Raw genomic sequence first — 13,474 nt, forward strand, 5'->3', positions numbered from 1 at the left:
ATGTAAGCTAGGACAGAGCTTTGTGTCAGAGCAGCTAATTCATTTCTACTAACCATGCAATGTGCAGCAATCTGTGGCAGAACAATGAGGCTGATTGATGGGATGACAACATTTTAACCTGCCACAGCATGATTCACAAGTACCTTCACCACACCAAAGACACTAGATAAAATGTGGTAGCACAATACCTGTTTCCACCTCAGGAGGGTATTTTTAGCCACTAGATAACTAATTGTTATAATTACACCCTCAAGTTAGCACATCCTGGTTTCATGGAGACAATTGTAACAGAGGCAACAATCATGGATTCAGAGATCAGGGATTTTGATCCACTATGAACATCTGGAATAGAGGCCACAGAAGTGCCTGCCATGAAATCATTGCCTTTTGAATGGCATTCTCATTTTCGGAAAAAAGAGTCATATCCCTGCTTACACAGCAATGCATAATTCCTTCCAGTCATTTGTAAATTGTCCCACTGGTTATGCTTGCTATCTTGCAGTTGTCCAGGAGAGGAACTGGAAAAACTTGAATGGAATATGTGACCGATGTCCCTAACCCATGTCTACCATATGAAAATCACTCCAGTCATTTTTTCCTTATGTTTTTCTGATTGTTTCACAAACAGCTACAGGGGACACATGAAATAAACACATATTTTGTATAATCACTGCTTTAATAGTTGGAATACTTTCTGTATTGCATTTACATGTCACGGTTTTGGTAGCAGGGGGCTGCAAGGGAGGCCTCTGTGAGCAGAGCCCAGCAGCTGCCCCATGTCAGATCAGAGCCAGCTCCAGCTGCTCCAAAAGCGACCTGCTGCTAGCCAGAGCTGAGATAGGGAGCAACAGTGGGTGGGCCTCTGGGAGAGCAGAGTTAAGAAAGGGAAAAATACTGCTGTGCTACAGCAGCTGGGAGAGAGGGGTGAGACACTGTGAGAGAAGCAGCCCTGCAGCCCCCAGGTCAGTGCAGCAGGAGGGCAGGAGGTGCTCCAGACATGCAGCAGCAGTTCCCCTGCAGCCTGTGGAGAGGCCCCTGGTGGAGCAGGCTGTCCCCCTGCAGCCCATGGGTCCCACATGGAGCAGATCTCCACACTGCAGCCCCCCTGTGTGGAGGAGCCCCCGCTGGAGCAGGTGGATGTGGCCTGGAGGAGGCTGCGGCCCATGGAGAGCCCCCGCAGGAGCAGGCCCCAGGCCGGAGCTGCAGCCCGTGGACAGGAGCCCACACAGGAGCAGGGGGTCTGGGGGGAGCTGCCGCCCAGCCGGGGGGCACCCGTGCTGGAGCAGTTTGCTCCTGTGGTACAAGAGCCTGTAGGTACGGAGCCATGTAGGTACGGAGCCTGTGGTACGGAGCCATGTGGGAGCAGTTCTTGAAGAGCTGCTGCCTGTGGGCAGCCCCCTCAGGCTCAGTTCGGGCAGGACGGCATCCCGTGGGAGGGACCCCACGTGGAGCAGGAGCAGAGAGGGACTGTGAAGGAGCGGTGGAGACAAAGCGTCAGGGACTGACCGCAGCCCCAGTTCCCCTGCACTGCTTGGGGGAAGGAGATGGAAGAGGGTGGTTAAGGGAAAGGTGTCTTTAGTTTGCTTTTAGTTTCACACTGCTCTAGCTTGTTAGTAATAGGTAACAAATTTCATTAATCTCTCTATGCTGAGTCTGTTTTGCCCATGATGATAACAGTTGAATGATCTCCCTGTCCTTATCTCAACCCTTGAGCGCTTTTCATTGTATTTTCTCCTCCTTTCCCTTTGAGGAGGGGGAGTGAGACAGCATCTGTGGGGAGCTCAGCTGCCCAGCAGGCTAAAACCACTACACTTTCTAATGCAGGTATTCAAGCCCTCCTGTATCTCCGGGCTCAAATTACAAATATCACAAACATTAAAGTTTTTTTCTTCACCATACTGCTAGTTTATGTAATCCAAATCTGGACTAGCTCATTTTGATTTAAACTTCCTTTCAGGCAGCTGTACCTGAGTTGCACAGCAACACTTACTTGACTTTATCAGCAGAACAGAGAAACAGATCTCCACTGCTTTGCTACCTTGGCTGTCAGCTATAATCTGATGTGTGACCCCTGCAAGACCAATTGCTTTTGTGCTTTAAGTGTAACTTCAGGCAAAGTGTTGACCTTTAGGCATATATAAGAGTTAGACCTGAGACAGTACTTGAAACAATCTTTATGTGGAAAACATAAATGAATGACAAGCCAAATCCAGTGAATGTAAACAGGTAACACTTGTGAATTTGCTTTAAATTAATGTTAACAATATTTGTTAGTAGTGCCATAAACCTGAACAGAGCAATAATACACTCTGTTTTAGAGAGATGTGTAAGCATGACACAAAAACTAATTTCTGCCCTGCAAACTGAGCCTCAATTACCAGAAGAAGAATTCTGCACTCCTGCAAGTCTGTACGTTTCTCGAGGCCAGAAGCAGAGTGGGGTGACATGCTTGCCCCTGAACTTTTTCTTACATTTTTTACCCTCAGCTATCAAGGCCGCAATGAATCAAAGCTTGGGCATTTGACAGCCCTTTTATGACTTTCTGTAATTTAGCTAAGATGTCACACGTCAGGATGTCCTACATAAGTGACTTTTCAATTGTGGCTTCTGGATGCCAGACAGCCACTCTGCTAGTTCCTGGTATGAACGGAGGAGGTAAAAGAAGCAAGCAGGACCACAGCAGCTGTAAGAGGCAGAGCGAGAAAGGCAGGTAAGAGTACAGGTCTGGTTCTCCTGCAGTAGTGGCAAGAGCACTGGGTGGTGAGGGGAACAGCCTTGCTGCTTTGGCAAATCGTCTTTGCTTTGTCCCAGTGGAGCAAAGCATTGAGTGAAGCAGCCCTTCATCCCCTGGAGCTTCAAGTCTCAAAGGTTCCTTTGCAGGCTCTTCATGGCTGCTTGGGAGACCAGAAAGAAAAGTTCTCCTTTTGGAAGAGCAAATTTTCCACTCTCTTTACATTGTTGATTCATGTTGAACTCTTTCGGGTAGGCTTTTGCCAGGCAGACAGCACTGCAATATTAAACAAAAACTATCTACTGATAGAAAGACAACCCATATTAAACGAAGATTATATTTTAAGTGATGTGGAAGTTGAGTGGGACTGCTGTGCACATAATTCTTGTTGCTATAGTAGGCTACTGGAACTGATGTAATGGAGTGGAGTAGCCCATAATCTTTTAGTGTGCTGATGAGAATGATGGGAGCTTTTAGGGGAAAGGGAGGTTGAGTCTGCTGGCTGATCTCTGAAATTGGGCAATTATCTCAAGTATTTCTTTTTAGGTTCCACCTACTGTATGGTTCAGGTATCTCAGTCAGTCTTTCAAGTGAGAGTGTTTTTACTTTTCTTTCAGATAAAAGCAGTCAGTAATAGTTTGACAACAGCCTAAGCAAGCAACAGGATGATATCATGATGTCCCAAGAGCACGGTATGCTTGTGGTTTTCTTACTAAAGGGTGCTTACCCTATATAAAAACATTATTTGCCTAAGAATTTTGAATAATTTGCTTGTAGAGGGATTGACTTCTTTCATATGCTGTTAGTTCAGTTTTGTAGAGAAAAATGATCAGTTTTAGTATTTTCAACTTTGCCTTTGTGTTGCCCATTCATTCCCTTCTGAAATGAATGTGGTGTCAAAAAAGGCAGACAAGAATTCTTGCTCAAATTGTTTAAGGAGTTGTTTATTTGCCTTTCTCCCTGTTTTTGCAAGGACAAAAAAAAAAGTCTGTAGAAATTATATGGCTGAGCAATTACATAGTAGATTTTATGCTTCACTCTTTTTAAAAGAAGAATTTGACAGTCTTAAAACAGGAAAAAATCAGAATGTTAATGGCCACCACTCTTAGTATTGTTTAGCTGTCCTGTCTATCAGGATAACTTTTTAACAATCGCACTGTTAAGTACCTAACATTTTAGACTCCTGCAGAGGACTCCAGTTTTTCCAGTGCAAATGGCTCTCTACAGCCTTACAATACTCTGCTAAAGAAAAGATTAAATTATTCTTTCCTGGGGGGGAAAAGTGTTTTGCTGTTGTGCATGTGTTGCTATTAATGACTGTGGAGTCAGTGGTATAAAGCGAATCCCTCTGTAGACCGTTCAGTGTCGGATATTGTTCAGTGTCGGAACAGTCTGCTACCGTTCTGCTGCAGATAGGACAGTGTTCCCTTGATGCACTTTTGAAGGTGCAAAGTATAATTCAGTATTGCTGGCAGGGTGTCTTTTTACCTTGGCATTAGTGGGCTTTGTTCCTACCAGAGTGCTTACTGCTATGGATGCTTCTTACAGAGTTTTATCTCACTGTGCAGTAGCCATGGGAGATCTGGCTGGCAGTTCACAAGCTCACAGATACAGTGCTGGCATGTGGTGAAAGCCTCTGAGCATAAGGAGGGCTAGTAGGAAAAAAGTTATGAAGTAGTGACACCCCAATTCTCCTGCAAAATTTCCTTCATGAGGTAAGTGATTTTAACTTCTTGTGCAGCTGTGTCCTTCAGCCGTGACTTATGATGAACCAGATGTTCCACTGAAAAAAAAGTTCAGCAGAATGACTTCAGAGCAGAAATCAGAACTGAAACATTGAGGGTGAGATCAGCCTGATGTCTAGGTTCTCATCAACAACAAAAGCAAAGTGGAAACCCTAAAGGCAAGTCAAAATTGTGTGAGTGGATTCATGAAAGCAGTGTTTGGCTGACAGCATGTCCAGGAAGAGTCTGTGATATTTTTCAAGTTTGTTTTTTGGGAATGATACTATGGAGCAATTTAGCATACAGTTTCTGAAAACATTTGTTCAAAATACTAAAACATGAAACCTCAGCATTTCATATGCAAAGTGCTATTTCACTTAATATCTTTGAAAAGCCAACACAATTGGAAAGTTGGATAGCGTATGTCAGTGTGAAATTAAGTGATACAAACAAGATGTTAATAAATACAGTCTGTATTACAAAATGCTGCTTCAGTGCTGAAACTGTGCTTCATGTAACCTAAGTACCCAAGTGTGTGACAAGTCATTCAAGTTTTTGAAGCCAGGAACGTTTGAGGCAATATTGGAAATGTTATATGGGAATGATCCGGTACTGGCAAATCATCATATCCTTATCTGCATTTCAGGGGACACAAACCATACTGAGTGAACTATTGGTTATCATACACTAAATCTATAGAAACTATCAACATTGAAATTCAAAATGCAAACAAATTTTGATTCAAACTTAAGAAATAACTGATTGTCTTGTAAATCAGAAATGGTCATAAGGTTATACCACGTGCTTAGATTGGTGTTCCTGTTGAATAGTTTATGCAGTACGCAGAGAAAGAAAAAAATGCTGGAGCTTTTACGGTGAGTGACCTTCATGAACATGAAATGAACAGGTAAGGCAGTTACTCAAACATAGGAAAGTACAATACTGTTGAAGGGTAGATTGGAATGAAAACACCAATAAAAGATGTGCTGCTTACACATCTCGTGCAATTATGTCTGTTAATTAAACCTCATTATGCAGGAACTACATTCCAGAACACAGAAAGAACAAAAACATCTTTTGTACATTTGTCTGCATTCTTGTTTTTGGTGTTTCACAGAGGCAGCCAGCACTTTTAGATGATGTAACGCAGAGGAGGGTGCTGAGATGCAGTGCAGCACGGTCATACTTCCAAGGAAGAACTATAAATGAAGAGTATGGAAAGGGAAGAAGCTTCAGGAAGTATCAAGGTGGCATTTGTCATCAATTCATGAGTTTTTTGTTTTGGTTTGGTTTGGTTTGGTTTTTTTCAGGCTTTTGAGTGATTAACAATTTGTTGCTTATTACTTTTTTCCACTGTACCAGAGATGGATAATAATGTACTACTACAGAAGAGAAATAAAGATTGTATAATTGTGTGGTATCTATATTGCTTTCAAAATGTGATTGCAGCACTGAGAGAGGAGACTAGTTATTTAGCAGCTCCTCACAAAGACATCTTGACAAGCTCACAATCAAGAAGGAAAATCACATAAACTGAGCTGAGTCAAGTTTTAAAGTAGGTTTGTGATCCAGTAGTTGTCCATGCTGAAGACAGATTCAGACAGTGATCTCCCAGATGCTACCAAACTGGCTGATGTTGTTTATAAAATACATGGTGAAGATGAGAAAATAGTGAAACTACTTTTTGGAAAAAATAAACTGAAAATGGCTTAGTAGTTTGCACGAACATGCACATGTTCATAAAAAGGTGTGGTCTTAAGTTATGTAAGATCTCCTACATCCTTGGGGGGAAATAATAATGGAACTGAAGTTTTCAGTAAAATGATGAAACTCCTTCAAGTTTGTCACAATGCCCTTGAAATTTTCAGAATCAGAAAGTTTCATGCATTGAAACAGGTGAGAATGCACTTGAGGAACATGAAAAACAAAAGCACTCAATACTTCACCAGTGCTGTTTAGAAAGAATGAACTTGTGAAATCCATCCCAGACTTGTATGACTATAGTCATTTAGGCTGTTTGCAAGACTGAAGAAATAATAGGCACTTTTCTACGTAAGCCTGTCAGACACTGGAAAGAAAAATGCACATGTTAAAGGTAACCCACTATAAGTAACTATCTAATAACATGGCTGCTAATTATTTTTCAAAATTAAATAATTTATCATTTTTAGTACTGGCTTACCATTCTCTTAAATTGACATTGTATAAAGCACAGACATAATGCGCCTGGGTTACTACTATAAAACTTTCTATTGATCCCCACCAGCTAGAAGGTGTTAGAGCTGCTACTAACTTGTAGTTGATTAAGAACTGAAATTTTGCTTAGATGTGCAAAGAGCCTGTTCAGCAAGCAGGCTCTTTAAAAATCCCATCTCCAGGTTTTAGCTATTGACTTTTTTCCAGACAGATTGGTGGGAAGCTGTTCGTTGCAACTTTGTACCAGTTTGGGGATCTAGCACTTTAGAGGTTGTTACTGAAAGTGGCTACCTGCTACATTTGTCCAATCTCACCTTGCCTTCACCTTTTTTTCTAGGAAAAATTGTTAGACACAGCCCGAGACCAGTGGCTCTCTCTGCAAGACTACTCCATTAGAAACAAAAAAAGATTCAGGAGTTTGAATATTAAGTCTTAGAGAATGCTTGTAGTACCGACAGTTATTTCTAACTGTATTGGGGCAGTGTCTGACAACATTTATGTAGGCAAAAAAATAAAGATTTATGTTTCTGGTCTCAGAATTCTTGTCATTTCCAAGCTATAATAACTGCCGAACAGAATTAACTGCTAAGATTTGTTTTGCACTGGTTTTGGGTTACCAAGTCACCCCTTTGGACTAATATGCAGGAGCTAGTAAGTGGGTAAGTGGTAAGAGGTCATCACTGAAACCACAGCCTTCTGTAGCACTCGGGAAATGGGTCAGCTGAGGTATGTGTAGTGGTGAGGAAAAGAAATTATAAATTAAAATTCAGCAATCCTGGGTTTAAAATAGCAGGAAAGGTATTTTTCTAACATGAAAATTGCAATTTTTTTTATTATTTAGATCAGCTGTGTACTGTGATATTTCAACTGAACTTAGAGTAACATGCATTGCAGGGATAACAAATGGATTTCCTGGTTTTTTTTTGTTTGTTTTTGTTTTGTTGTTTTGTTTTTTAGAAGAACGTTTATCATAAATTGGTTTTATCAAAAGGGCAAATACTGAAATTCTGTACCTTACAATGTCTTATTTTGTAGCAGTGAATGTAAGCAAATTACTAATACAGCATCTAAACTGAGTTTTGGGGTTGTCAAAGAGGGAAGGTAGTTTAGACGTCATTAGTGATCCAAGATGGAATTATTGGATGCACTTGAAAGCTTACGGGTTGTCTTAGGGATTATATTCCCTGTAGATACCATCTGTTCAGGATTTTTGTTTTTGGGTCTTTGTTCTTAAAGTGCAATACTGGCAAGACTAGCTTTTAAGACTTTTTTTTTAATTCTTGAGTGCAACAAGCAATGCCAAGTTTTATTGATTGCTAAAATGTTAATTCCCTTTGAACAAGAAAAAAAGGAGAATCATGCTTCAGTACGTTATCTGTTCCATAGTGTGGTGGAATGAAGAAAAAATGAGGTAGAAGAAGCAGTACATGGTTCTAAGGGCCACTAATTACTAAAATAGCAATGGTAATTTAAGTAAATATAAATGCAGGCATGGTGTTATGCATTAGGACCACCTTTCTTAGATTTTTTTCTTAGATTTTATTTTTAACTGGACTGTGGAAAATAATGAAGACTTCTTTATTTTTTTCCTCCCTTCCCGTTTTACATTGACACTGTGTCTGACAGTTGGTTTTGTTAAAAAGAAAAAAAAAAGTTGAAAGAAGGAGAGATTCTCAGATGGTCAAGGGGTGGGAGAGAACAAAGATACTTGTACTAGCTTGCTGTTGCACCAACCCTGCATTCTGTAACCCACCTCCAATGTTCTATGGCAGATACCTCTTACTGTTATACGCTCAGTATTTTCCCAGAGAAGCTGTGGATGCCCCATCCCTGGAAGTGCTCAAGGCCAGAGTACCAAGTGGGGCTTTGGGCAACCTGGTCTACTGGGAGGTGTCCCTGCCTATGGCAGGGGAGTTGGAACTGGATGGACTTGAAGGTTCCTTCCAATCCAAACCATTCTGCAATTAAAGCTGAGAATCAGAACTTTTGAGAGGTGTGCACAGACAGAAAATTGACATGTTCCAAATTCCTCTTTAACCTAATTTTTAGTATACTGTATCCAGTTTCATTAGGGCTAGATCATTTGAGTGAAAACCATTTGAATCAGTGGGTGACTAGTCATATTCTTGAATGTACATATTGAATATCTTTTGCCTGGCAAAGAGGCTTATTTGTAATAAACTTCAGTATAAGAAGAAAGTCTACTACATTCTGATATTAGGAAATAATAAATAATGCTAGCTATCTTTGAGATATTGACATTATGGCAAGTAGGTATGTCATATAAACTGACTGGTTGGGAGAGTAGTGGTTTTCCTCTCACAGAAGGAGACGAACACAGGAGAGAAATTAAAATGGGCATGTAAAGGGGAGAGAGACCATTTGTAATACTGGCTCTGTATCTATGTTTGGTTTGACAGCTAACATAGCCTATTGATGCTTTCTGATGATTTTTAGATAAGAAAGGGAGCTGTAATATGGATATGTATTGGAAGTATGAAATTCAGTGCTGACAACTTCCTGCTAACAGGAAAAATACCTGATCTTGAGAAGCTGTATTCTCAAGTGGATTTTAATTGGTACTACACCTGTTTTTACCAGATGGTGCTGTCAAATGAATCCATGTTTCTAAGGTTTTCCTCTTTTGTGTAATGTAAATAAGACACACAAACAACCATGGTTTGACCTAAAATTTCAAGTTTTACTTGACTTTTTTAAATAACCTGGACACAAGTATTGACACAGCCATCTATCAAACTCATTTTAAAATAACGCACACAGTTGCTTCATGAATACTTAACATACATTGAGCATATGAATCACATCATTGATACATTTTTGTATGTTGTTTTAAAACATCTTTCTAGAGAGCTTTGAATTAAACAGGCTTTCCCAAAAGAAAATTTGCTGTATATTCAGTTTACTATTCACATGTGTAAAGACGGTTGATTTGGCAACTTAAATGGTAGTAATTTTTTCAGTCAACGACTTCAATACAATGAGCCTTTTTAAGAGTATGAGTTGCAATGTTAGGAATATTGATAAGTGCAGTGCAGAAAACAGCAGGTCAAGGCTAGCTCCTAATGAGAGGAACCAGCTAACAAGCAGGGGGACCAGTCTGGGATACACAAATATGCTTTTTTGGTATGAATAGCAAACCCTCTTTATTGTATAAAACATGTGCCTTACAAAGATGTATATGTTGTTGGTGTTGCTAACTAGGAAGAGAGAGAATTCCGTAACTTACCTACTTATAGCACTTTCAGAAGTTTCAGGAGAGGTAAATGTAGAGGCACAAAGTTAAAATTGTTGGCCTTGAGACCATTTCAGCCGACTAGAAGCAGAATTAGGATGAGAATGTCTGAAATACCAGGCATTTGTCTGTTTTAGGACAGGTCTGCATGACATCCAACCCCAGAGTAAACTCTGCTTGATGTGGTTACATCTCTCCTGTCTTCCACCCAACTCATCAGAAGGTCCAAGAATTTTGACTGGTGAACTATCCAAACTCCACGGCTGGGAACAAAACTGCCTCTAGGTAGTGAAGGCCATAGGAAAGCTAGGGGAAGGTAGGGCTGCGGACAGTAGGTGTAGCTCAGAGTTGTAAGTGGCAAGCCACTACAGATGCTGCATGCCTGTTTTAAGGCTACAAAGCACAGCTGTGCCAAAGTAAGTGCTTTTGTTGATTGATTTCTTGTAGGTCTCTCACACAAGACTTACGAGCTCACAAGTAAAGGTATCTTTCCTCAAATGACAAAGGAAAAGAAGCTCAAAGGGAAAGGAGGCACATGTATATGGAGGAACTTTCTTTTTCTGTTCTATTAGCCAACAATGATGTCCACATTTTGCTTTGTTCCAGCACTGACACTAACAGGTAACACATGAGCTAAGATTAGTCTTGTGCTGAGACAAAACTGTATTGTAGTACTCCAGACTGATCACTAGACGTGGTAAAAACTGCTTCCTACACAGTCTCATTGGGAATAAGACTGCTAACTCAAATTCAAGACTGTTTCTGTAAGTTTCTCATTTAAATGCAAAAAAAAAAAGTTGGCTTGGTTAGAAAACAACTTCTGTGAATTGAGAATTGAAAGCTATCAATAGCAGACTAGATACAAGCCTATTTTCTCATGTAGTGGGATAAGTAAAATGCCACACATCTGGCTGATGGTATCCAGCAATAATACACAAAAGCTTCCAGGCAGATGACAACATACAGAAAACATTAGGTTGGATGTAAACCTTACAAGTAGTTTTCTTCCTGATCAATAAAATTTGAAGATTGGCAAGATACGGACACTATGTACAGACAATGCTCAATAATAACAATGCAAATACTCCTAAAGTAGCTCTATGTGCCTGTGCCTGAGTAAGGAATCCCCAATAACAGTAATGATTTAGAAAGCAACAAACTACAAGGAAGGGTATAACACTCCAGCTTGAAATACCTTCTTGAACAGTAAGGAGTGGCTTTGATTACAGACATCGTAACTAGTTCTTGTGTGGTTTGTTGTATTTTAGTAGTCTTGCAAGTCTTGCAAAAGATTCTGATGACGTAGATTAATCTCTATCACCACAATCTTTGCCACAGTGTTGGTTTGTTGTTTTTTTTTTTTTTTGCCTTTTTTTCATTTTTTTGTTTTGTTTTTTAAACCAGTGCTTGTGAAAAGTCACAATAGATCCTAAAGAGTCACTTTAAATTGGAACAGTGATAATGAAACCATTCAAGTCAATTTGGAGCAATTTTTAACAGACTTAAAAGCAGCTTGAGCAAATACTTTAAGCTAAGCCCAACAAATGTCCTCGGATGATATCTATAGTTTATTCAGAAAATGCAGAACATCCATGAAAACAGCATTTGCACCACAGAGGGGTTCTAAGTGCTTTCCTTTCCTTGGAATTGTTCACCGAAAAAGCAGCACTGTCCAAAGTATGCGTTCAAAGAAATCTATGTGAATCTGCCTTCACTGGAACAATATAGCATCTCTCAACCTGCAGACCAATCTGTGTTGTGATAGCAATATACAGCATATATGGCTTCCACCCTGGCTAATAGCACCCCTTTGACCACCTCAGATGATTAACCAATTTAGAAATACTGTGGAAAATAAAACACATTATATAAGGTTGTACTTCTCAATTTTCTTAGTTAAAATGCTATGCCTCTTGAAAAGCATAACTCAGGTGCTATATACTCCAGTTCTCAAATAATATTGCATTTCTGACAGGATTGCAATCCCCTGGTATGGTGTTGCTAGGGGCAGAAGACATGGCATCACTAAAGGTCATAGTGGGGTGGAGTTTATGGAGGACAGATTTAAAAAGGCACATGAACTACCACTATAGCCATTTCCACTGCTGTTTCAAAAACTGTATAGTTTGGGGTTTACACCTAGGAAAAGTTACTTTCAAAACAAAAAGGCTTTGTTTCTTAGTTAGCAAAGCCAGGCAGTCTGTCCATGACTGTGGACAAATGAGAGGCAGAAGAATGGCTTCAGCTATTTATACAAAGTGACAGGACAGGAGCAGAGCTAGGCATCACTTCAGATATTTACTGTAAGATAATGTGCTCAGTGTGCAGCATTATTAAAAATTACTGTTCCTATTCTGACATTGAAAAAAGTTGCAATTATCATACCTGAAATACTGCCTTTGTCATTTTTATTATAGTAGAAATGGCTCAGAGAGGAGTAACAGAAGGTATTAGCATTGATTATTTCATATGAAAAGAGATTAAGGCAGGTTTTGCTAGTCTAGTTTGTTTAAAAAAAAAAAAAAAAAAAGGCTATTTGCTAGCCCTCTTAAATCCTACTCTACAAGTTTTGTTTAACCAGTACTTAAGTGCATTGCTAAACATCCTTAATACAGTGGATCAGTACATATCCTCCATTTTTTTCCAGTATGTTTACTATTAAGATGATAGGTGTATTTTTACAGTATGGAATGTTCAGTTAAATAGCCCCTCTACACAAAAGGACATTCTTAATTGAGAATACTTAAAATTGCTGAGTGAAAGTAAGTCTGAATAATCTGTGGAACCCTCTGCTACAGAGTGTTACTGACTCTATTATTTTTGAGCTAAAAAACTGGGTTGTGTTGACAACAGTATTAACAACAGCAGCATCTGTTGTGCTAGGCTGAAATACAGTATGTAAGAGCTAGCAGCTCATGTTTCAGGGCACAAGTTGATCACCAGATGGAATTGTAACAATGCTTCTTCCCAAATCAGACAGTATTGCACAATTGGCCAAAAATATGACTATTTTGATCCCCTTGAAGCGTCTGATCCTGATCCTGTTAGTTAACGGTAAATTTTTTTTGAAAAAGGCTATTCAGTTGCAGAGAAAATCATAAACACAGTTTTGCTGCAGCTATTTTTTTGCTCATTTTTTGGAAATGTAACTGCTGACCGTTCTGTTTTATGAAGACTTTTCTTTTTGGTTATCTAATCAGACAGCTTCTCCTCAATCAGTCACATCACTAGAACAGTGTAGGTGATAAAGGCACTGCTTGGCCTTCCCAGCAAGCAGGCTCCATTTCTGAATGTCCTGAAGAAATTGCCACCACTTCAACTTCAGTTCCTTCCCTTGAACACACACACACACACAAATTCTCATTTTCCAAAGAATAAAATCCATTCACCATCTTCAGTTACAGCAGTCAAGTCTCTACCTTGAAGCGTGACACCTGTACAGTTTTTATTGTTTTAGTCGTAGGTTTTCCATCGTTAGTGGATAGCACAGATTTTTCTTCTATTAGGCTATCTTTAGATCCATTCCGTCTCTGAAGGGAACAAATTAAAATATTCCGTGAAAAGGTATAG

At 39.7% G+C, this 13,474-nt stretch overlaps 1 protein-coding gene and 1 non-coding gene across 3 annotated transcripts in view; one reads left to right on the forward strand and one right to left on the reverse strand.

Moving 5' to 3' along the window:
• Positions 1-3,582: 3,582 nt before the first annotated feature.
• LOC121062402 lies at positions 3,583-3,711 on the forward strand. Its single transcript, XR_005815538.1, has one exon. It is a non-coding gene; the product is annotated as a small nucleolar RNA SNORA13 (small nucleolar RNA).
• Positions 3,712-9,331: 5,620 nt separating this feature from the next.
• The window catches only part of EPB41L4A (erythrocyte membrane protein band 4.1 like 4A), a 134,820-nt gene continuing 130,677 nt past the window's right edge, over positions 9,332-13,474 (reverse strand). For both annotated transcript variants that reach the window (XM_040541487.1, XM_040541486.1), the window contains one exon: positions 9,332-13,434. In XM_040541487.1, the coding sequence (XP_040397421.1) occupies positions 13,312-13,434 (123 nt within the window). In that variant the 3' untranslated portion in view covers positions 9,332-13,311. The remainder of the gene's footprint in view (positions 13,435-13,474) is intronic.

This window comes from Cygnus olor, chromosome Z (assembly GCF_009769625.2).
Source record: "Cygnus olor isolate bCygOlo1 chromosome Z, bCygOlo1.pri.v2, whole genome shotgun sequence".
NCBI lineage: Eukaryota > Metazoa > Chordata > Aves > Anseriformes > Anatidae > Cygnus > Cygnus olor.